A 27,086-nucleotide genomic window follows, 5' to 3' on the forward strand; every position below is an offset into this window, starting at 1 on the left:
TTATGCCAAAGCCTATTATAAATAAAAAAAAACCTTTATAAGCACTACATATTAAAGTAGGTCTTCATTTTTAACAAATTTTAAATGCCAAAGTTCTATTAATCCTACATTGTTCAATTTTCTGGTTTTACTCTGTATAATAAACATGTTTTTAAGTTTTTGTCTTGAATTTTTAATTTTTTTCACTTTTCGTTGGTTTGGATTTGCCGAACGTTCGGATTAGCGGGGTTCTACTGTAATTAGAGTCAGTTCAAACTACTTTCTTTGAAAGGGATAGAACTAGACCGTTGATATTTCTCCGGGGTCTATTTGTCACAGAAAATATTAAGTATTTATTTAAAAAATTTTATAAAAATGAGTTGGTCGTTGGTCGAAACACTACCTACCTCATTCGAGCAAGAATGAAATACTTCCACATGGTTTGTCAAATTCTTAATAGATCGACTTAATTTCGCATTATTTGTAATGTTATGTTAACAATGTAATTGAAAGGTTTTCACACCTTTTACCGTAGCCTAGTTTGAAATACCTGTACACTGGAGATGGCCCACACTGAAGATGGTCAGTTCAAGACCGAAAACGTTTTGCGATTTTCTATTATGTTGGGGATAAATTTTAAAGAATTTTTAATAATTTCAGATACCAAAATACGACAGGACTCTACTTCAATACTACGTTGATATAACTAATTATCAGAGGAATTAAGATTATTATCAATGTTATTCTCTTCGTATGTAACAGTTTTTAGACATGTTTTGTTAATTCTGAACGAAGCATGTTTCTTGTTTCTCATGTTGGAGCTTTTTTGTTATATGTACATATCGTTTAAAAGTAACACCTCTTTGCAGACTTGCCTATTTTTATTTGTTGTAAAGAGTTCCCATCATGGGTACAACCTCCTTAATTTCCACGATATTTTATTGCTCCAGAATTTATTCTGCAGTGAAAGAGCTTCAAGACATGTTAAATTTTCTGAGATTGTAGACTGCAAAAAAGACGTAGAGAAAGGTGTAGTTCATGCTTTAAACATAAACTTACAAAAATAACTCAAATAATTTTTATTTTAGAAAAATCAAAATAAATTTTCTACTCTTTGGAAAATTCATATTTCTTTTTTTATTTAAAAACATAATTATGTACACATTAAATTTAAATCGAGTCGTTGATTTCATGGTTTTATTACAAGCATTGTGTTTTCCAAAGAAAAAAATACATAGGTACATAAAACATATCCTAATAAATCTAGGTATAATCTTCCCAGATTTTTAAAAAAATCTTTTATGGAAACGATTTCCGGAATGAAAATGGAAACGTCAAACATTAGTTAAGAGGAAACAGTAGCGATCAACAGGTAGCCAAAACGCGTTCCAAGATTACGGTTGTAATTTTGAATATTTTTCGAGATATTTGGCACACGTATTCGTAATATAATAAAGAATGGCGGTATAGAGCCCAATTTGAAAAATATATTAATATGTGGAAATTACTCTGTAATTAAATACAATATTAAAAAAACGAGCATGTACCGCCATTAAGAAGAACAAAAAAATACACTTTCTTCAAATAAACTTTTTTATCCGATGCCTAGATTTTATGTCATTTTGGAACTACTAAAATTTTTTATTTCATTAGTAGTTCCAAAATGACACAAAATCTAGGCATCGAATAAAAAAGTTTATTTGAAGAAAGTGTATTTTTTTGTTCTTCTTAATGGCGGTACAGGCTCGTTTTTTTAATATTGTATTTAATTACCGAGAAATTTACACATATTAATATATTTTTCAAATTGGGCTCTGTACCGCCATTCTTTATTATATTACGAATACGTGTGCCAAATATCTCGAAAAAATATTCAAAATTACAGCCGCAATCTTGGAACGCGTTTTGGCTACCTGTTGATCGCTACTGTATCACCTTAATTAAAAATAATGTAATTATTTTCATTTCACCAATAATTGTGGCTCAACCCCTTAGACGTAATACTTAAATCTAGGTTTGGTATTTGTTTCATTATCCATTTTCGTCTTGTTTCTCGCTTTTTAAAAATTTAATATTCTGTTGTGTTTTATTTGGTACATTTTCCCATTCAACGACCTTAGTTTTTAATTATTGACATCTTTTTACTTTTCTCCTAAATCCTGATTCATGTTATCTTTCCTATTATTTTTGTGCGACGTTTATTAGATGAAACAGTTTCCTTGTCTTATTTGCTGGTTGTGTGTCTATTTTACCGCCTTATGCTAACTATCTTTTAATTTTTTTTGAAACAACATTTTTGATACATGAGTTGTTAATTCTGTACTCTATTTCAATTTCTTCTCCTATAATAAATAGTGTTTTTCATTACTTTGTTCACGAATGGTAGGTATAGTGACAATATTGAAGAAGATTACTGAGTCATATCCAAGCCAGGAACAAAACGAAGAATTTCTGAATGTAAAGATTGGGGAAGAGGAGAACACAAGTCGATTTGGTTAGAAAAGTTTAAACACATCACAGTGGATCCAGAGATATTGAAAAAAGTATAAAAGAATGAATATAATAGTTATTGGCTATACTAAATTTACAATCAAGATGCAGTAGAAATAAACAAAGCAAGACACGTGAAATGCTACTAGGAGCACTCCCGAATCATAATTTACAATGCATATACATTGTAAATCCCAAATCATGATTTCCAAAGTTTATACATTGTAAATCTCAAATTTTATGATTTCCAAAGTTTATATTATGATTCGGGAGTACTCCTAGTAGCATTTAGCGTGTCTTGGTTTGTTTATTTCTACTGCATCTTGATTGTAAATTTAGTATAGTTCTGAATATTAAAAATTTATTATTTTGTGGTTTCTGTTTTTTTCCTTAGATAAAATTAGTTCTATCAATAATAATTATACGGTTGCAGCTAACCATAATTCGAATAGCCACTTGACGTAGATTACAAAGAAACACGTGATTAATATAATTAAACAATACTTACTATAAATAGATATTGCGAAATAACAGGGCAAAAGTCTCCGACACGTCAACAAAACAACTTTTTTTACATATTGTATCAACCATCTTAATATAATTAATTAAACATTTTTAACTGGTTAACAGCCCGTTGTATGATTAAGTAGAAGTGAAAGTATAGACAACTTCAAATAAAAGGTAAATAGTTCAAATCTTACCCAACAGATCGTGTTGCGAAATACAAACGAGTGATTTACATTGTTTGGAATATGGAAGGATTTACTAAATTCGCAATCAAGATGGCGGCCGCGCAGTTGTATCGTGATATCGTTGGTGGAATAAAGTTGATTTCAGCCTACTACTAAGTGTCTATTTTTATTTTGCGTGTCTTAAATTAAATATTAGAGATATATGTATGCCAATTACTCGTTCTATACTGTTGGTTTATTTACTTTTATTTTTAATGGCTACAATTTAAAAATATTTAACTTTTTCGTAGTTATTTTTAGACAATTATGATTACATATTACATTTTTTAGGAAATAAAGCTGTTATATTAAGCTAGAGCTGCTAGGTTAGAGGAACTCTTATTATACGAATTTACAATATAGATTAATAGGGCAGTCAATGAGGATATTTGGCTCCGAATTCCATCCTACTACATCGATTTACTTGATATTTTCAGACAGGAAACAAAGTCTACCCCATGCCGATCTGCGCTTTTATCTTGGGGGTGGTTCCGACCCCTTCTCGGGGGTGGAAAAATTTTTGGTTAAAATAACCATGGAAGCGGTTAGAGAACCTAATTCTAAGCAAAAACTATTTTATAATTCTTTTTGAAAACTTAATACTTTTAGAGTTTTCGTGGTTGAAAATTGGCCACTTTCATTGAAAAATGACACATTTTCAGACGGTTTTCAGCGAATACCTTAAAAACTATGCATCTAACAAAAAAACTAATTAAAATATTTTTGTAGCTTATAAAAAAAAACAAAGAGACTCGTTCCTTCATAAATCTTCTAGTTATAATACAAAAAGAGATATAGTAGGTGAGAAGAGTTTGTTTTTTTGGTGCATGCTCAAATCGGTGTATTCTACTTAAATAACAGAGAAACGGTCGATTTAAGGTGTATAATACTACCAATACCTTTTAGAGTGCTTGAAAAGAACTTTAAAATGAGCAATATTAAATGTCGATTACATTCAACCTAAGCGAGATATGCTGCAAAATATTGATGGGAAAATGGGAAAAAAATGGGAATTATATTTTAACCCCTAATCCATCAGAATTTAAATACATCGTTTTCCTGCTACAATACTCTTTATTATAATGTTACTTCTATGTTCAAAAAGTTGGACGGGTTTAAAATGAATGGTTTTTGAAAAAAAAAGATCAAATTATAGAGCGCATTTTTAAATTTTCTTAAAAATCTTCCTTTTTCTCCATGTAACTCGAAAATGATAAGAGATACGAAAAAAAGATACAAAACAAAAATGTGGGGTTTTTTAGATAAAAATTTTGTTTTTATTTTTCATTACTGTATCTGTTATTGTTTTCAAGTTACAGGGAGAAAAAGGAAGGTTTCTAAGAAAATTTAAAAATGCGCTCTATAATTTGATCTTATTTTTTTTTTTCAAAAACCATTCATTTTAAACCCGTCCAACATTTTGAACATAGAAATAACACTATATAATAAAAGGTACCTATAGTAGAAGGAAAACGATGCATTTAAATTCTGGTGGATAAGGGGTTAAAAAATATACTTCTCATTTTTTCTTAAAATACATTAGTAATCAATTTTTTTGCAGCATATCTCGCTTAGTTTGAATGTAATCGACATTTAATATTGTTCATTTTAAAGGTCTTTTTAAGCACTACAAAAGATATTGGTAGAATACATCTACAATCGAACGTTTCTCTGTTATTTCAAGTTGAATACACCGATTGCATGCACCAAAAAAATAAACTCTTCTCACCTACCATATCTCTTTTGTATTATAACTAGAAGACTTACGACGAAACGAATCTCTTTGTTTTCTTGTAAGCTACAAAAATGTTTTATATAGTTTTTTAGTGAGATGCATAGTTTTAAAGGTATTCACAAAAAACCGTTCGAAAAGGTGTTATTTTTTAAAGAAAATGGCAAATTTTCAACCACGAGTAACTCAAAAAGTATTTGAGTTTTCAAAAAAAAAAGATAGAACAGTTTTTGCGTAGAATTAAGTTCTATAGCCACTTCTGTGGTTATTTTAACCGAAAAATTTTCAACCCCAAGGAGGGGTGGGAACCACCCCCAAGATAAAAGCACACATCGTCATATGGTAGACTTTGAATTAGAAGATAAGTATAAGTATAGGCTATTCCCAAAATTTCATTAAAATCCATTCAGTAGGATAGAATTCCGAAGTAATATCCTATTCTTGCTCCCATTGACTGGCGTATAATCATTTTATGCTCACAAAGATTGATGTTTTCGGATGATATATTAAATTCTCTATTTTTCTCTCATGAGTTTCCCCCAGTTTTCTATTCTAAAATGGATTGTATCTTTCTTCTACATGGCCCTTCGATATACTTTTTTGTTTTCCCATTATATCGTCGATTTTACCATAATTCATTATAATACGGCGCTAAGGTATAAGGCGCCCGCCTGCAAAAGAAGCATAGGCGCCCTTCGGTGTCTTTTAAATTAGTATTTTGTATAGCACCGACAGAAAAAGGTCATTTTGGCGCCCCCCAAACAGGGGCGCCCGCCTGCAGTGCATCCCTTGCAGGCCCGTTATCGCCGGCCCTGAATAATGTCCTACATTCAATACAGTTAATTTTGTTTTGTTCCGTTATTGTTCTTATTAGTTTTTGTTGTCTGAATTTTAAGCAGCACTACTTCCTCTGTAGCTCTACAATCCATTGTGTGTCTTAGCTATCTGCCTCTCTTCCCTCCAATCCATCATAAGGTCTTTGTCCATCTCTAAGCTCATGATATTAAGATCTTTAACGGTGTTGTATATCCAATTGGTGAGTGGTCGTCCTGGTAATATTCTTCTTTCTGGGTTTCTGGGTTAGACTATCATTCTAGTTTTGACCACCGGTTATCTGGTTCCTGTTGAATGTGAGCTGCCCATCTTAACATAAGCTAACACGCGTTAACGTGTTAATTTAACTGATCCATCCATCCAATGGCACTACAGCCCAAATCGAGCCTTGGCCTCCTTCAATAAGCTTCTCCAATCATTTCGATTTACCGCTGTTCTTTTCCATGAACGCGTTCCCAGAAAGTTCCTGGCATCCTCATCGACTTCGTCTTCCCATCTCTTTTTAGGTCTTCCAACAGGTCTTCTTCCCTGCATTCTTGCATTCTGCTTTAACTGATGTAACAGCAAAATTATATAAGAACTACATATTATCCCATTCCTCTTCCCCTCATTCTTTAAGCCTTTGCGACGGCGTGGTACACTCTAAATATTGTGAGGTTGCTGTCTCCATTGGCTATGATCCTGTACCAGATGGACGGCTTCATGTATGGATTTTCCCGCTAGTCTTCCTTTAGTCTGCTTGTCATATTGGACATATTCCTCTTGGTGTTCGAGTTTCTACCTTTCTCCGCCTCCAAATCTGAGCTTCTAGTACCAATAGTTCCATAGTGCCCGTTCTTCTGGCTATTTGGCCGAATTAATTTAGGTATGACGAAGCAAGTTTTCAATCCTAATAGTAAATTAATAATATTGAAAAATATTAAAAATCACTAAAAGACTTTTAAATTGAAAACTTATTGGTACATTTTCATGGTAACACCTCCAAGACTTCTATAATTTGCAAGTCATATGGATGCTGCAGTGAAGACGAAAGGGAAGGAATTCTACACCTTGCAATTCACATCCCCCGTCTGCAGCCGGCAAAGTTCCAACTGAAAAATGCACCTGGTTACTCTACGGAGTAATACGAAAAATAAAATAAAAATGTGTAACATTTTTATTCGGTTGCAATGCGAAGCCAAACCAATCTTACTTTTTAATTAGAATACGGAGTGCAGTCCAGTTTCTTTAACCGCGATTTTCTGCTCTTATTGGAGCCTCATCAGAAGGAACGTAGGCACTGTTATCCATACTCCAACTACAACTAAATTGCGTCGAGAGGTGCCTACGTTCCTTCTGATGAAGCTCCAATAAGAGCAGAAAATCGCGGTTAAAGGAACTGGACTGCACTCCGTATTCTAATTAAAAAGTAAGATTGGTTTGCCTTCGCATTGCAACCGAATAAAAATGGTACACATTTTTATTTTATTTTTCGTATTACTCCGTAGAGTAACCAGGTGCATTTTTCAGTTGGAACTTTGCCGGCTGCAGACGGGGGATGTGAATTGCAAGGTGTAGAATTCCTTCCCTTTCGTCTTCACTGCAGCATCCATATGACTTGCAAATTATAGAAGTCTTGGAGGTGTTACCATGAAAATGTACCAATAAGTTTTCAATTTAAAAATCTTTTAGTGATTTTTAATATTTTTCAATATTATTAATTTACTATTAGGATTGAAAACTTGCTTCGTCTTTCAATTGCCAGATGGCGCTTGCCACCTATTATCATCACTTTGGTTGCGATGTGTGGGAAAACCTCTCGATGCAATTTAGTTGGAGTATGGAGAACAGTGCCTACGTTCCTTCTGATGAAGCTCCAATAAGAGCAGAAAATCGCGGTTAAAGGAACTGGACTGCACTCCGTATTCTAATTAAAAAGTAAGATTGGTTTGCCTTCGCATTGCAACCGAATAAAAATGGTACATATTTTTATTTTAATTTAGGTATGCTCATATTCCTTTGGACATAGACCTCTGTGGTCCTCCTCTTGATCGTCTACCTGTGTATGGTCTCCAATATTGTATTGTGGCGTTTCAACGTTGGTTGAAATTTGGTTTTGACCTTACCCAGTCGTTCCACTTTCTACCCGAGTCGTATACCTAGCATTGTCCTAATTGTTGTGGCAAGTTTGTTCATATTTGCCTTAGTAAGAGTCTAGGTTTGACATCCATATGTCCATATGTCATTATATATAATAAGAAGGATGCACTGATTGAACACTTTGCTCTTTGAGATATTTTGCAATTCTTAAGTATCCAAATGAGTACTGCCTGTTCTGGAAAACATCTGAATTATACACTAGAGCCATAGTATGCTGTTAGTTTGACAAATTTCAAATAGAGAGACTGACCAAGCGTTGCGTTTCTGTGTCCTAGATTATCTCTAGTAGATCTAAAGCTACGTTAATTACTAATTCTTTGACCATGATTTCCTATGAGATATGTTTCATCTGCTTCCAATTTTTGAATATTATCCCAAATTCCAATCTTCACATGATTTCAGATCTGTTTTTAGTTCGGTTCTTCTTCCAATAAGATACTCAAGAGTCTCAGTAATATTTTACATCGTTTAATGTTGTCTTCAATTGTCTGTTTCTTCATATGTGAAACCTCAATAACGCGTTAGGGAAGATCAGGATTGTTATAGATGTTAAAGTGTTGGCAACCAGATATTAAAACATTATATTTTTAATAATTGTATCATTGTATAATTTTAAATTTCATAGGATCTTTAACAAAGGTCATGTTTTAAACGTCCACTAAACTGCTCGCGAAGTCGATCGAAGTTCAGCGAGTACGAGAGTGTAGACAGGTTGTTCATGCGACTTCGCTGCGCCTCGGCCTACTTCCATTCTGTGGCGGTTTTTGCGACCAAGTCAAAGGAACCGAAGTCCTTATCGCCCGGCGTGAATGTGTTCCTCGCGAAGTAGAACGAGTGTGTAGTGACGGGTACTTCGGACTTCGGTCAACTTTCCTGAAGTAACTTCGCGAGAGTGTGGTGCTCGCTTAAAGTCAATACATACAATCCTTTAACTTTTTCTAGATACATACCAACTACTGTGTAGCTTAGTTGTGACAAACAACGTTGTGGTATTTTCCTCATGAGCAATAAATAATAAACCACTGAATAAACACAATCTACTTACCCAATCACATAGTAGAACGTGCATGACTCGTGATAAAGAAGTATTTTAATATGTGTATAAAAACCGAGATAAGACTGCCGATGCTTTATTCTATTTCTGCGATAATATATCTTTTAACAAATATTTTAATTTTATCTAATGTTAAATATACATATTTTAATCTTATCGACAGAGGAACTAAAAAACATTTCTAATTTTTAATCATTTCCATTGTTTTAATTATCATCTTGATTATGATAAATTTTATTTTGGAGATCAAACTTTTACGTAATTCCATGCGTATATAGACAACCATGACAGGCTCAATACAAGAAATACTGGATCTGGTAGTGTTTATAATTACGATATGAAGATGCAACGGATCAGATGGTACTCCTTAGAGAGAGACTCGAATTCAGATCCTCGATGTCATATTTGGACATACTGGAATATCGACATCAAAACATTACAGACAGAGTAAGAAAAAGAACAAATCTCCTGGGCGTATTATCAATAGTAATACCACTAGTGATTCAATTTTCGCGATAAGTCTGTCGATTTACTTCTAAACGAAACTGAGTTGCTTGAAAACACCACGAGTCCGTAGGACGAGTGGTGTTTTCTTTAAGCAACTCAGTTGAGTTTAGAAATAAAAGACAGACTTATAAGATAAATTAAATCACGAGTGGTATTTTATTAGAGTATTTCACGAACAAAGTGATAGGTCAAAAATTCAGTAGAATGAGAGGAAGGAATTTAATAATAATACATTTGATCTAGGTAACCCAAATCTACCCATTTTTTGAATAATTCACAATTAGTCATAATCATGAAATATTTATTATAACTATAAATAATTTGTTATAATTATTTTTTACCTATAACAATAAATAATTTGTACACGAAAAAAATACATTATTCTCGACTATAATTATTATAAACGGTGCAATTGTAAAAATTTTGAATAGTATGACCGTTATTAGGTGGATACAATGTATTGTTGCTATTATTACTTGATGTACTTGGAGTATTCCTAAAAGTATTCACTATGTTCTGATGATGTTCGGCACTAAGATGTAAATACGGTTTCATCGAGTTCGAACTTCCATGTCCAGTAATTTTCATAGCTTGTTGTTCACTAACGCCAGATTGTAGTAACTGACTAACTGCAGTGGCACGATTAGAGTGATTCGTTATTTTCACTTTTTTAGTGTCTAATCCTATCTTTTCTGCAGACATTTTTGTCCATTTGGATATTGTATTAATACCAATAGGACAATTCTTGTACCAATTACTATTATTATATTTATTCCACTTGCCATTTCACAGTCAGAAAAAGTCTATCATTGGTAATAGTTTCCCTTTTCGATATAAGTTTCCGGTATAATCTCACAGGACACATTTCAGGATTCTTCAATTTTTGAGTAAGCCATTTATTATCTGCACAGTTTTTATCACCACCTTGGCGGGTTTTGGAGAATATCGGGTTATATGCAATTCTGTTTGTTAAACAGCCTTTGTTGTTAGTATCTTCCTTGAAAAAATGTAACATGGAAAAACTTGCTTCGTTACCTCTCCAAGCTAATTCTACGGCTACGGCAGCTATATGAAAAAACTTCTTTTGGAGTCCCTCTGGCGTGTCTTCGTCCCAATGTAAGCACATATTTTTATATTCATCCGAAGTCATAGCGATAGAACTCATTTTCCTTTTATCGGGTACAGTTTGCAACAATTTTCTCTTACTATCACGAGCCGTTCTCGCTTCCTTGAAGGTTATATCTTTGAAGGGATCAATATGTCTCTGATACTCACAGAAATATTTTTCTTGTACCAATTTTGCAGTAGTGTTCCATATGGTTTTAATAACACTCTCCTTGTAATCACTACCATCAATTTTTCGCATGTTGAAGGCCCAGTCTTTTAGAATGAATGCTAGTCTTTCGTTGTTATTTTCTGCATCTAATTTGTAGTTGCGATCCACACAGAACATCATAAATTGTCTCCATATATAAGATTTAGATTTTCTTGTGTTACTCGGTATATTTTCTTCAATGTTTTGGTTTATAACTTCGTTTGAAGTACCACCGAAACGACTCATTTTGACGTATACAGCTACAATAATTTTTTTGGCAAACGTCAAACTTTGCTTTGCGATCGGTATCCATGGTTACGTCGTTGAAAACACGAAGCTGATAGACCAATCAGAATTGAAAGACAGTTGGTGGTGTTTTCACTAGTAATACCACTAGAGGTCAAATTATTTCCGGAAATTTTTTTGAGATCATGAATATTTTGAAAATTTCCCGAGTCGCAGACGAGGGAAATTTTCTAAAAATATTCATGATCAAAAAAAAATTTGCATTTGAAAATCCAAAGCTGCATGAACAGATTAATAGCGCGCCATAGCTTTGTCAGCAATTATTTAGGCTTTCAAATTCGTAATTTCTACTCATTGTAGTTGCATGGGAATACCATTTCAATATAGAAAATAGTATATTCTTCAATTTTACATAAGTTTTGAGTAACTACAAGTGATAGAAAATGAATCAAAACTAAATTATGTAAACAAATAAAAACCAGTCTGTCAAAAATGTTCTGTTATTGTAAACGTCAAAAAATTTCCACTATAATTCGCTGTTGGGTACCCCACGAGCAAAAAATTTCCGATAAAATACCTCCGTTGCCATGGTGATCTGTCAAAATAACGTATTTTGATTGGTTCAAAATTACAGGTGTGGAATTTTCGCGATAACACAAGCTGTCTTTGGTTTGTGATTGGTTAGATTATGTGAAAATTTTAAGATGAGTGAAATAGTCTGGAAAATTTGGAAACACTTCAACTAAAATTCTCCTGCACACATACAAAACATTTATCAGGCCAGATATTCAAGGCGTGTCTCTACGCGTCACTAAACAAACGGGAAAGTCATTCCATCTTGACCACTGAAGGGAAAATCCTGAGGAAACGGGCATGGTATACGTCAATATTAGTCCATTCACTCGCTAATATTCCAATGATAGAGGACAGAATTCGTTCTCTCAGCGAAAGATACGTCTTACCCACGATAGACAGCTCCAGCATCAGAGCTAGAGAGACCCTAAAAACTCCTTGCCACTGTCTACAGCACATACTCACTGGGCGTCCCTAGAAAGTTCCATTGGTTCCTGATGAGTACTGCGACGTCCTAGAAGAAAGTCCACTAAAACATCGTAGATAATATAAGCTCCAAGCCAGAATACTGATTAAGAACCGTTTCAATGTATGGCTGGTAACATCTGGGTGCTTTCTTCTCACGGTTTGGTTGGCTTCTCATACTTCCGAAACATCACTACGCTCTTGGTTTTTGTAACTATGTAAAATATTTTACGTAAAGTTCTATGTAAAGTCTTTAGCTTAGCTAAAGGGTAAACTTAACTTTGTGTTTTCTCCTTTCTGTGACCAAACATAACATATAATTGTTGTGAATCTCGTTTGAATAGGTAGTGGGTTACCATCTAATAATAATAGGATTTATTTAGCTTTTTATCTATTACATTACAAATAAACATTTACATATATTTAAATAAATATAACTTAAAAACGAAAAATCAACTAATTCTTAAAATACAATTTTTTTAACCTACTTTTGAAGACTTTAACATTTGGTGAATCTTTTATGCTAGATGGTAGACTGTTAAATATTCTTAGTCCTTCAACAAAAAGAGTTTTTTCCATGGCACTTGTATTGAACCTTTCAATATGATAATTATCAAATCTTAAATTATACTGACCTACCAAAAGTGATCTTTTAATGACATAATTATTGAGGAGCTTGCTTGTTAATAATTTTAAATATTAACACCAAACATGACTCAGTAATAAGCTGATTAACATCTAAAAAATTTAATGTTTCCAGCATAAAGTTTATAGAGGTATACTTGCTACATCTACTAAATGGTCTGAAGTCTGAGTGAATATTTTCTGAATACATGGTAAATAGCAATGGCGACGGAACACATCCCTGACTAACGCCTCGTTTTATCGGTATTTCGTAGGTTTATCTACTCTACTCTAAATACAGGTGGTGATTTCGATATGTATACAAATTAAATCCCAAATTATACAAAACAGAACATACTTTTCTCCATCACTGGAAGAATCGAGAAGCCTATTCCAGTGGTGCCACAAAATTCAGATGATGTTTATGATGGCTTCCTTCACACTGTCTAAAAATAGTGTTTTAACTTAATATATAATCTACGTCAATGGATTGGAATCTTTCATACACGAAATAAAATATCTGTCATTGGGTCGGGCAACCGATAAATACTGAAATTTTGTTTAAATATTTGTTTTGATAATGAACAGAAGTGTATCAAAGTTATTTTTATAATAAATTGTGGGAAAACGCCTACAAAAATAATATTTTTGCTACTTAACTTGGTGTTTAACCTCCAGAGTCACGGAACAGCCTGTTTTTAATAATTTTTATAAACGAAAATACTAACTATGCAGAGAATAGAAAAATGATGTGGAAATGAAAAATAGTAAGAAATACATAACAAACAGTAAAACAAGAGAGATACGATACAAAACGTACTACTGAAGGAGATTTTACCTAGTACAACGAAAAATAAGCAGTTCTAGATATAAAGAAAACCAGTGTAGTACATACTTGTACCTAAACTAAAGATATTGAACGACCATTAGGACACACACAGCAGACATCAGAAGGTTTGGGGAATCCCCAATGCGTCTTCTACTCGTAATGTAAAAACCTTGATTTAGGTATGTCACACTGGAAGTATAATTTTCTAAATTGCAGAATCTAGCACTTTCCAAAGCAGCTCTTATAGGTCTAATATTGAGCTTCTTTGCATCAGCCATCTTTGACACGAAGCCTGGTGGATGGTTGGATGATGATGGATTTAAGATCCCTTCGTATACCATACAAGAGCTGAAATGGTAATAACGAGGCCAAATTTCAGCCTCTATCCCTGCGGACATGGTCCAAAGTATATTTCAGGTGGATATTAATGAGGAGGAGTGCTTCAGTAGAAATATCTGTAGAGAATAATTTACTAGTATCCAAAGGTTCTAAAGCTCATCAATCACCACAGCAACATTTATGTGGAATTCAGAGTCATACAGAGATCGAGTCAAACGAAAATCGAGTCGGAAAGCTTTCAGATTGGAAAAACAAGGAGCAAAGTCACCTTTCTTAAGCCCGAAACCATTTTGGACTAAATAAAAGCCATATAAAAACAGATTTCTGTGCCTCGTAGGAACTATGTTAAGATCTTGGTGGTAGTAGACAGTACTGTCGGATGATTAAGCCACGGTTAGAGATATGTGAAGACACTCAGAAGAGAAGACATTCTGACCAAAGAACATTAAGGCTGGTATGGTATAGGAGGAAGTCCCAACTGGAAGAAGATCACACGCACGCCCTCGACTGCGGTGGTGAGATAATATAGGAGACCTGAAAGCTATGGGCGTGGAGAATTGGATAGAGGTTGTAAAACCATGGAGTAAGTAAATAAGTTAGAGACAATGGAAAGGTTTACAAAATTATCGCCTGAAATGTCAAAGGACCTACCTCATTGAAATGAGGCAAAAGGTGTTAAATTGGCACTTACGGCCTTTTAATCCAACAATGCCCTTTGAATTCAATTAGATTAGAGTAGACTACAAATGGTTTATGTAAGGTAAGTATCGTTAGATCGAGCCCCAAAAGCTGTTTGCCGCTGTTTTTCTGCATTCGTAAAAAGCCTATATTGAATATATTCACTTTGTCTCGTCTTCAAACAATCGTGTAAATAACAATTTCTTTTACAGAAGCCCTATAAAAGAATCAATTCTTTTATAATCGAATCTGTAAAATGAATAGATTTAACTCAATATAAACATTTGTTTGTAAGTATCTTAACAACAACCTACTATCTACTAAAAGAAAAATATTTCAACTGTAACCAATCGGCCGCAGTTGTTCACTCATGTGAAAAATTTTACATCAAAATTAATGAAAATGGTCAAAGAACTAAAATTATGATCAAATAAAAAAAGGCTAATCAAAAATGGGTAATGGACCGAAATAATTAAAGCAAATGTTAAATTATAAGAAATTTAAGTTCACAAGTTAAAAATGACGTAGTGTTTATTCTTCTTCTGCTTGTATGCTTCTTAGCTGTCGATGACCTGATTCATGGGCTAAGCTCTCAAGGCATCTGGTTTTAGAGTTCCTTAGACGATATTTAGTCAAGAGAAATAAGATTTTTCTCGTGACACAACTCCCTCCAGGCCGAAACCAAATTTTTTTAGTAGTATGGACATCTATAATAATAACCTATATGTTTCCTGAAGCCGATTTTGATGATATACATAGTTATAAACAAATGAAGATAAAAAAACGGTAAATTTTCGCTTTTTTCGTCTATTACTAAAAAGTGAAGCATTCTAAACAAATTTGAGAATAAGAAACTCATAAATCTTATAAAAAAACTTCAATATGGCGTTCGCTGAATATGTATCCTTATTTGTTGCTTAGAAAATTGCAAAATAAGTCGTAAATTTTGAGATTTTATAAACGTTCATAACTTATGTAAAAATTAAGTTAGAGTGCTGAGTGCTGAGACTTCTTGTGCTTAAATTACATTTTAAAGCAATTGGTCAAATAGTTTAAAAGTTATTAAATATGTTTATCCCAAATTAATTTTTTTTTGCAACACTATAAGTCAGAAAATGGCACCTATGTACGCCGTTGCTCCCGCCTGGCGGCGCTAGTGTAGTTGGAGGTCAAAGTTTTGACTATCCGTGAAGTTTGTATATGGTGTTTTTGATTACGATTTAATAAATAATAAATTATGGCCGAAATATACGGATCTTGGAGACTGTAGGGTATTTATTTGGTATTGATTAACTCCCCACACGAGTCTGACAACGGTGTATAATATGATATGTGCGATCTGCCTTACTTTTTTTATCAATTTAAAATTCACAATTAAGTGCGCTCAGCATTAATTTTTATGTTTGTCTTATTTAAAAATGTGATATTTTCAAAATATGGCTGCCATGACAGTTGCGCATTTGGTGTAAATTTGGTTTAAGCATGGGGTGAGCGCAGTTGATTCTGCAATGTTGTCTTATTTAAAAAAAGTTATAATTCCTTATGGAAATATAGAATGTGTTAATTTAATTAAGTATAATTATTTGGGTGTTTGTCTACGTGAAAGGCGACCTTAAATTTAAGGTGAAATTAGAAAAAATTAGGGTTAGGTATGATCAGGTTATGTTTTAGTCACTAAAGAATATTTGAATGGTACTAGGTCACTTTAATTTTCAGTTATTAACTTATTTATATTATTTTCGATTAGGTTAGGTTTGCTCAGGTTATGTTTTAGTCATTTTAAAGATAATATGTCACTAAAATGTTCAGTTATTAACATTTTTATATTATTTTCGATGACGCTAGGTTAGGTTTGGTCAGGTTATGTTTTAGTCACTAAAAAATATTGAGAACTTAAGAAATATTTAAAATTAGTATTTCACATTTTTCTATATTATTACTTCAAATATAAATTTTTTTACATGTTCACTCCATAAAAAGCGGTTGTAGATGTGGCAACAGTGTGAATGTATATAAAATTGCATATCTTAATCCGTGCGCTTATAATAATATTTTGATCTGAATTTTATAGTGAAGTATTCTATTTTTTACAGTCGAATCTGGGGGCAATACTTAATCTGTTTCAACAAAATGTTTATTGCAGATACGTGCATTTATTCTCGGCACATATTTATCCCTTCTTATTGCTACAATCCACTTTTTTCTCATCAGAATATCTTTGGGAAACCTGTGTCCTGATGTTCTCGATGAGCACAAATGCACAGCACAACATTGAGGGATTTTATTTTCTCAAGTTTAATTCACACAGCGAAACAAATATGCAATATTTACTTGGAAATATATTGATTTTAAGTATTGACGTAAGTTGACATGACCTCCAACTACACGAGCGCCACCTACGTTGAGCTTTCCAGATTAGCTGCCATTATGAGGTTACAGTAATACTTCGGATAGTTTATGCAAAAAGAACATTTATACTATTAACTTAATTAAAAAAATGACAAAAAGTAATTTTAAACAGTGTAAAATTATTTTGCAAAAACATGTCGATTTTTTGCTTATTTATAAACAATTAGAATATTTAACTGTTACCCGTAAAAAATTATTCTTTCATATTTAGAAAGACTTAATTTACACATTTAGAAAGAAAAACAATTGTCCTAGGACAATTAGAGACGGAGTTAGCCCCCCTTTTTTAATTCAGATGTTCTTGCAAAATAATTTTGCAATATTTAGAATTATTTTTTGTCATTTCTTTTAAATTAAATTAATAGTGTATTACCTAAATCTTTTTCTTTCATAAACTACCCGACGTATTACGGTAACTTCATCATTTCCTGACTTACAGTGTTGCAAAAAAAATTAATTTGGGAAAAACAAATTAAATAATTTTTAAACTATTTGACCAATTGCTTTGAAATTTAGGGTATGATTTAACCAAAAGAAGTCTCAGCATTATTCCGTGTAATAAGAAGGTTGTAAGTTAATTTTTACGTAAGTTATGAATATTTATAAAAACTCAAAATTTATTATTTATTTTGCAATTTTCGAATCAACCAATCAGGATAGACATATTCAGCGAACCCCATATTGAAGTTTTTTATACGATTTATGAGTTTCTTACTCTAAGATTTGTTTAAAATGCTTAACTTTTTGGTAATAGACGAAAAAAGCGAAAATTTACCGTTTTTTGATCTTTATTTGTTTATAACTATGTATAACATCAAAAGCGGCTGCAGGAAACATATAGGTTATTATTATAGATGTCCATACTACTTAAAAAATTTATTTTCGGCCTCGAGGGGGTTGTGTCACCAACAGGTAATTTGTTTGTCCTTATTTCTCTGAACTAATTGTAATAGTAAATAGGGGCAATTTTCTAGCTTCGTTGCGGATCTGATGCGATATGCCCTTCATTACATAAAGAAATGATATGATGTCTGGAAGACAACCTCTCCGTGAACCCTTCCAAAACTAAATTGGTAACCTATACAAATAAGAGGAAGCTTACTGGATTGAGGGAGCTGAAATTATTTGGAGAGGTACAGGAAATAACCAATGATGTCAAATATCTAGGAGCAACCTTGGATTCGAAACTCAATTGGAATATTCATATTAACAATATAACCAATAGGGCTAAGCGCGACTCTTCTGGAACTGCAGACGAGTTGTAGATAAAACCTGGGGATTCAAGCCAAAGGTAATCTGTTGGTTTTACACATCAGTGATATGACCGACAGTTACTTATGGTTCAGAACTTTAGTGGAGAAAGACGGCTTTGCAATCTTTTGTGACCACTCTTACATTTTCAATACTTAGGCGTAACGTATTGACTAATTAGTCTAGGTCTAGAGTCCATAAACCTAAGGGGTCAAACAAATAAAAGCGAGCTGTAACTTCAGGAATTATTTAAGAATGTGACGGAAATTTTTTATGTCGGAAAAATTGAAGCTATAGCGTTTTCCTTTGAGACGTTGTGAAAATTAATGAATTCATTTATTTAAAACCTATTCTGCTCCAGACACCGTTTAAATGTCAAAGTTTGTCAAATCTTAATTGGTAATTTGATATATTTAAGAAACTTTCTATTACTTTTAGCCTTAACCCATACTACACTGCCTGGAGACTAGCATGGAGATTGTTTTGAATTCAATCTGCTATATTTGTATTTCTTATTGGCTGTATTATAAATTGAAGCTTGTTTGCATATTTATGTGTTTTCAAACCATTAATTTCATACAGTAGCCTTATTTTAGTATCACACCCTTTAAAGATAAGGATTTCGCAGTCTGCGCTTATGTAGAGGTGAGTATGACAGTATTATTACAACCTTCTCCGAGGTATCGTCTCTAAACTACTCTATCTCAATTATTAAGCTTTCTAGGAAATTATGACTTAATTCATGGAACTTGTACCCGAATTTCAACCATTGTTTACACTTCTTCTTTTAGCACATTCCTCTTTATTCTATCATCCCAGCTCTGACGATGCTGATGTCCAGCTCTTGCAATGTTGATGTCGACCTGTTATGCCATCTCTTCGGGGTCGTTCTTGTGGTCTTTTTGTATTGGGTTTATGTACATTATGTCGACCGGATCTATCCATAATCCATGTGCGACGTCGTGCTCGTGTTCATCTCTCATCAAATTCTGTACTCCAGTTGTTCTTAATGTATCGTCATTCCTTATTCTATCTCTGAGGATTATAGTTATAATATGGTTCTTATGGTTATGGTTCTTAATACTTTTAATTCTTTAGTTTTCATCAGCTTTTTTGTAAGCGACGTTTCAGCTCTTGTTTCCGCTGCGTAATCATTAGGCAATTTACCGATATTATTCACTTTGATGAACTGTTATCTTCTCGTCTAACTCCAGTACCTTATCCAAATTTATCTGCTTTTCTTTAAGCATACGAATATGAAATTAATCAATTACTTTTAATGGGAAATAAGCCACAATTTTACCAAAAAAATGATTTTATTACCGTTTCGTATGGTATTTTATTTTATATTTTATGGTATCATTTTAAAGTCTTCTACTTTAAAATGTATAATATATGTCTGAATTGCCAATATAAATAAGTCAGATTAAATAAATTATTACAAGAATTTTTTTACTTAGCAACAACATTTTTGTTTATTTTAGTAGTATTTTGTATTTTGACAACGAAACCCCCGATTTGGGCTTCGAAACGTTAATAAAATCATTTTTTTTTTTTGGTAAAATTGTGGCTTATTTCCCATTAAAAGTAATTGATTATAAAAAATGCCACAAGAAAATAGCTTCAGAACAACATTATGAAATTAATGTTGTATTACACCTAATGCATTTTTTCCTATAATTTAATAGCTCAATATACTATCTACTTATCATACATATTTTTCAGTGATACAGAACATTATTCTCACTTCGACCGATGAAAACGTCACCAAACGTTGTAATCGTCGATATCCTCTGTATGTGCATTGCAAATAAAGTTATTTACTTCTATAAACACATTTCATGAACTTTCTTTTATATTATTTGCACCTGCCCCAGGTACATCTGCTTTGTATTCTTGGAAATTACCCATTCCGAATAAACGGAATTTTACTGAATCAACCTTTGTGTGTTCATTAAACCAATAAGCTGTTTGCTTTTATCCTTTGTCATGTAATATATATAATCAAAAACATAATTTTTGTCTTTATTGTGTATACATGTTTGATTACATTATATGGTTGGGCCGAACTGTACAAAGAACGTATTTTTATATTTAAAATATCAAAAGACAACACCCATACCATAGAAAAAATACGTCTAAATTCCAATATGTTTGAACAGAAATGCATTAGTATGAGTAAAGAAATACTGGAATATGAGGAAACATTCTAAATTCACTTTTGTTACAACTGGATTTACAAAGCATGGTTAAATACAAATAGGTATTACTCTTACAAACTAAGACAAATGGGATGGAAGAGAAGACCCTCATTTTTCGAAATAGCCAAAAATGATATAATAATACAGGGGTGGCCAAACTGCGGCTCACGAGCCACATGCGGCTCTTTGAAGAATTACTTGTGGCTCTCGATAAATGTACCCGAGATAATTTTCAATTTTATGTTATATTATTTAAAAAAATTATTATCGTTCCATATGTGTTTCAGAATGTCTTTTAAATTACTGACAACAAATATGAAAGACCAAATGCAACTTTGTAACAAATTCCATTTCCATCCAAGCTAAGAGTGATATGACAAATCGAAAATTGCGCGAAAGAATATTAAGAGTGGCGCGACATAAAAGTCAGTAATCAACCCACTCCAGACCAATTTGTATATTTAGTCATTTTATATTAAAAAAATTTGTTACAATATTAAACTAGAAAAACTTAACGAGTAAATAAAAAAGCCAGAAGGAATATTGACCGAAGTCCAAAATTTATTTCAAGACTTAAAATATTTTAAATCGTCTCTTCATTTTTTTTAATTTATTTGAAATAAACATAGTCCATAAGGTGAATTTTTTATTACCAATTTGACCCAAACAACATCTGGAGAATTAAAATTAATAGAGACGCAAGAAGATCAAGCTCGAAAATAACTATAAGTCGACGCCGAATTATCGAATTTTGGAAATTTGTACCAAAATCGAAGTACATACTGTAAATTTAAAAAGGATGCTTTTCGAATTATTTCCATATTAGAAACAACGTACTTTTAGGGACTATTTAATTCCATTTTAAAATTCGTGAAATCCTAACACATATCAGTATTAACCAACCAGCATCTGAAAGAATTACTGAGAAGTGCTACCACAAATTATTCACCAGGTTTTAAAGAATGGCCAAAAGAAGGAAAACAAATGTTGGACAGGGAAAGGAACGAAAACATTAGAAACATTCTAAGACAGGGACCAATAGAGAAAAAAATTGAAAAAAGAAACCTGGATTGGTTTGGACATTTAATTAGAATGAACGAGAACAGACTGGTAAAAAAGGTGACACGACAGATGCCAAGAGACAGGGGAAAAGAAGAAGGAGCAGACCTAGAAAGGGGCGGATGAAACAAATCCAGGAAATCGGAACCAAGAGACGGAAAACAGCGCAATATGTGAAGGAAATGGGAAGAAGACCGGAAGGCGTGGAAGAAATGGGTAAAAGATGGATAGGTGATAGGCGATAGCAAAGTTCGACTCTCTTATTGGGCATAAGGACAACGAGAAGAAGAATAAGGAAAACAAATGTAATTCAGTTTTAATATTTCGTAATTTTATTTGTTTTCAATAAATAAAAGTTCTGTTAAAAAACATTGTACCTATACCCTATTCCACGAACATACGCCTGTTTTGGATTACTTCGACAACGAATATTTTACTGTGCAAAATAAGAAGAACGAAAGTAAATTGCAAATTACATTGTTGTTTACTGGAATAATTATTACCGCCATTTACTTTCGTACTTCTTATGTTGCACAGTAAAATATTCGTTGTCGAAGTAATACAAAGCAGGCGTATGTTCGTGGAATGGCCCATACATACCTTATTTACATACTTTTGAATACGTCTTTAATTGCGGCTCGCGAAAAATTTTAACTTGTGAAAAGTGGCTCTGGCTATCAAGGAGCTTGGCCACCCCTGTAATAATACATCCAAAATCCCCTATTAGCCTCACATCTTTTGTTTATAAAAAGTGATGGAAAAATCTGTGGATAGAGATTGTTAACCGAATCCTCCTCTATATTTTCTCCTTCGTAAGGATGTAGTGGCGTCATGTAATTTGTTTGACTATTTCTGTCCAATTACCTCTCTCTCCTGTGCGTGTTGTTTTGCTTCGAAAAATGAGTAACCAGTCATGTCCTTTATTTGGTCCGATCATCGTAATGGAGATCTTCCTCTGGATCTTCTGCCCTCTACGTTGCCTTCAACTATGTTCGTTCCATGTCTTCTCGAAGGCATCGTTCACCGTATACCAAGCATGAAAGGCAACATATTTTATATCGCATTGTCCGTTCTTGAATCGTTACGCGCATGCTCAATAACGAATAATTATGCGCAGTAAGACATTTTCGTTACTGCGCATACTCGTAACGGTTCAAGAACGGTTTTGTGACGGGTTGGAACAAACCTAGTGTAATGAGTAAGTGCCAGATGCATTTCGCATATATGTACAATGTAGAGGTAGTAACACAGTCAAATTCACATTTTACATTGTCTACTACCCCTTGGACTACCCCTGTCCGGATTTGGCCTTAATAAATTATGGTAACCCTACTTAAGGCAGTATCTACGCCTTCGGTCTACGTGACACGTGATTATATGTATATAGCCAACTCCTTTTTTTCTTGGCTTATTCCACTGACACTAAGCAATGACCAGATGGTATACTATTTCCAAAATGAAAATGATAAGCATGAAGTAATGAAAATAAACAACACAATGAAAATGACGAAACCAAACGTGAGCTGAACAAATAAAAGGAAAAAAACAAAACTACTTACATCGGAATTTGTATTAATTATGGCATTAGTTTCTTTTGGTTCTTTAGGGACACTCACCTGAAACAAAATAAAAATTATTAATATTATATACAGCAAAAGTTGTATTGAGTGTTATGTATAATATGTAAATAAGGAATTAGTTAAATAGGACAAATAGGACTGCACCTGGTAGATATATGAAGATACATATCATTAATATTGTTACATTGTTTTCGTAGTACTAGTTTATTTAGTAGATTTCTCTTATTGTAACGTGTCAAAATGACGATTGTTATATATCTTGTCCAATTTTTGTTTATTTTAATAAATTATATGAAATCACCCTGTACATCACTTTAATTTCTGTAAATATTTTCTCACGAAACCATTTTGTTAAGACTTATCTATTTTGATTAACTTACCGTTAGTTTCATCTGTACTTACTGTAATAATATCCTTTTATAATCCCTTAAAAAGGTCGGTACAGTTTTATGTCTGCCGAAAAATATCCCGTTAAAGCTCATTCCAAAGTTCCGTATATTTTCATTCAACCAGGATAAGTAATGGTATCTTTCTATGTAAATACTTCTTAAAAGGCAAATATTTTCAGTTTTAATTTATTTTCTGCTGTGCAAGATGTAAGTGAAGATCGGACCTCTGTTTTCGAGACCAGTGCCCCAAAGGGTAAGATATTTTTTATACCTTTTTGTATTCTTTATATTTTTATCTTTTACTTCTTCGCACATTTGACTTTTTCTCCGTCTAAATAGGGTCCTCGGTAGTCCCAGATTGTCTCAAGTTAATACCTGTCTATTTTCTATTTGAGGCGACATTTATTGCAGATCGAAATCCCAGGTGATCCCAGTTAGTCCCTGGCTCGCCCTATTCAGTAAATGCAAAGGTAGTCCAAACGTATTCCAAGTTTATTCCGATAATAAAAAGTTACTTATAATTATAATCATTTTAAAACGGAGCCATAAAACTACTTTGAAAAAATAATAAATAAACAATACTCTCTCAGTTCATGTATGGGCCATTCTACGAACATATGCCTGTTTTGGATTACTTCGACAACGAATATTGTACTGTGCAACATAAGAAGTACGAAAGTAAATGGCGCTAATAATGATTCCAATAAACAACAATGTAATTTGCAATTTACTTTCGTTCTTCTTATTTTGCACAGTAAAATATTCGTTGTCGAAGTAATCCAAAACAGGTGTATGTTCGTGGAATAGGGTAAATGTATGTAATTGTAAACAATACAATATGTCACAAATGGTCGTATATGTTCGTAAGAATTTGAGTATAGCTAATAAAAATGCTAAAGACTAGGGTCAACACCATCTCACTTCTAAGAAGTGGGTCAATAGCAACACCAACTTTATTAACAAAAAAATCTGTTTTATTCCGCCCTTATACAAGAATAACCCCTGTTTTACCAAGATAGTATTTCTTTCCCACACAAAACCCCTTGTATTACTGCTTTCCATCCTGATAAAAAAAAAGGTAGAAGGGGATCAAAACTGGTTTTAATTCTTTAATTTGTGACGCTAATGTTTAAGAATTTCGCAGTTTTGTAATGCAATGTTAAAATATGTATGTAGAAAGAAATAATATGATATGACATTCTTAGCTGCACCTACAATTAATGGTGAAATAAATTAGGAACACTTGCAAGGCCAAAAAAATTAATTTATTATAGAGAGGGCAGATTGTCAATAAAATGAATATAATCTAAAGCTTAGTTTATACAGATATGAAAGAGAGTATAAACAGGTAGTTCTTGAATATAATCTAAAGCTTAGTTTATACAGATATGAAAGAGAGTATAAACAGGTCGTTCTATCTGTAGAAACCAATACAAATACTCAATAGACTAAAATATCTTGTATACTTTATACAGTCACTCTACGATTATATTCCTATAGTCTGACTATTTTCGGGAGAGAGGAGTAACGAAATATATCGTCAGTGATGTGACAATACCTCCTATCTGCTTTTTCATGAATTTTTTAAGAGAGATTTCAAACTTTTTTAGGGTCACCTCCTGTTTTCACATGTTTTGCTTTTTTTTCACTGCTTTCACAAGTTTTGACTTGTTTTGTAGTAAATAAATAGTTGTAATTTACTACAAAACAAGTAAAAAAATATCATATGAGAACAGGAGGTGACCCTAAAAAAAGTTTGAAATCCAACAAAATTCATGAAAAAGCAGATAGGAGGTATTGTCACATCACCGACGATATTATGTTGTGATATGAATAATAAAGTCAGCAATAGCGTAATAAACTAAACGTACGTATCCATTACATTTTGTGCTCCGTGCAGCTGCTCCATATAGTGGATACGTTGGTGTACCGCTAGGCGCTCACCCTCGGCGATCCAAGCGGTGGCGGTTTACATGTTGACGAGCGCATGCCATATCCATTGGATCATTTACAAAGAGCACCAACCTATACGTATTAATGATCTTATGATACCTTATGATCAATCACATCGATCAATCAACAGCACTACACATACATAAAACCCTGTCGATTTTTTACCAACTTAATAGAAAATTCAGAACTATTTACTCCAATGCTCAAGCAAGCAAGCAATAGTGTTTCACCCAGCCTAAGAGACTTACATACCTCTTGAGAATAACATTCGGGTGATACAATTCATTTCATTCATGTCATTGCGTTAATCAGTTTTATCTTGTTTTCTGTCTTAAACGAGTGGCGAAATTTTTTTCTTCTGATGTTATAGGTGCTTACCCCTTCTTATTTCATCTTACTCCTTGATTGAAACTACTAAAATTTATACCTCTTATCAGAAATCTCTTTCTTAAATCTTCAAAGTAAATGCAAAAGGTGAATGTAAAAGTACAAACAAATAACTGGGATCTGAAAATGAACATTAAAAAACAAAATACCTTTCAATAGGAGCTGAACCAGAAACCATCTTGCTAGACAGAAAGAAAAGAAATATGTAAGAAGATTAGTGCTTACACATGCCTAGTTTATACAACAGGAAAAGACGAGAGAGATTAGAAAACGAACTCGAAACTACAGAGATGATGTGTTTAGACGATCTCTCAGAATATCCAGAAGGAACAAAATTAGATGACGTCTCATTAACAACAGACACTGAGAACAGTGGCGCACCCAGAATTTTCCTCTAGGGGGGGTTGGCTCGGGCGGGGTTCGGGCAAATACAAATAATCCCTGACAAAAAATCCCCACAAATTATCCCTGGACCAAAATCCACAGACAAATAACCCCCGCAAAAAATCCCGGACAAATAAATAATTCCCACAAATTTTTTTCGACAAAATATCCCCACAAAAAATTCCCATGAAATATTTGCTACTGAATAGTTCTCTAAAAGTTTTCCCGTGGACGCAATCGACTCTGTTTTTCAGCATCAGTGCATAAGAGATATATAAATAAATGGCCATGAAACCGCTTTTCGGTACGACAATAATGATTAGTAATTAAGCATGAATTATTGTAATTTCGAATTCCAATTACATGCCGAAAACTTCAAATTTTACATGACACACGAGTGTGAGTTTTTTCAAAAATCGTAGAAGATATGGGGAATGAGCTAAGGCTGTGGGAATCATCTTGTAATTATTCGCTTAAATCTTTTGCTCACTCTGCCTTGAATAACTAAGTTAAAAACATTGCCTATTATCTGTGTGAATCCATGAAAAATTTTTGCGCTATTAAGAATGTTCAGCTTTGTTATGAAAACGCAGAACACAGGTTTTTGACATAGCTTTTGAAAGCTTTTGAAGCAGGTTTCTGAAATGTTGTTTGCAGTGAATTGAAACTGATGACTAAATATTTTTCGTTGTGTATTACTATAAAGATTACTACCATACGCCGAAGAAATAGTTGCTGACTACCAGTGTGATTTTAGGCCCGGAAGATCGATTGTTGATCAAATATTTACTATTAGACAAATGCTTGAAAGGATTGGGGGTATTGTGGCGTAATTGTCTTTTTACGTGGTTGACTCTACTATTTTATTGTTTATGTTTTTAGGCACTAAGTTTAATTTAATTGACTTTATTTATTTTTAATAACTTACACTTAAAGAA

At 33.1% G+C, this 27,086-nt stretch overlaps 1 protein-coding gene across 12 annotated transcripts in view; it reads right to left on the reverse strand.

Annotated features, from left to right (window-relative positions):
* LOC114326009 (serine/threonine-protein kinase tousled-like 2) overlaps positions 1–27,086 on the reverse strand; it is an 804,614-nt gene that overhangs the window by 237,654 nt on the left and 539,874 nt on the right. For 7 of the 12 annotated variants that reach the window (XM_050655809.1, XM_050655808.1, XM_050655813.1 and 4 more), the window contains one exon: positions 23,015–23,071. The exons of the other annotated variants lie outside the window; for them this stretch is intronic. In XM_050655809.1, coding sequence (XP_050511766.1) covers positions 23,015–23,071 — 57 coding nt within the window. The remainder of the gene's footprint in view (positions 1–23,014; positions 23,072–27,086) is intronic. 12 annotated transcript variants of the gene reach the window in all.

The sequence above is a fragment of the Diabrotica virgifera genome, chromosome 7 (assembly GCF_917563875.1).
Source record: "Diabrotica virgifera virgifera chromosome 7, PGI_DIABVI_V3a".
NCBI lineage: Eukaryota > Metazoa > Arthropoda > Insecta > Coleoptera > Chrysomelidae > Diabrotica > Diabrotica virgifera.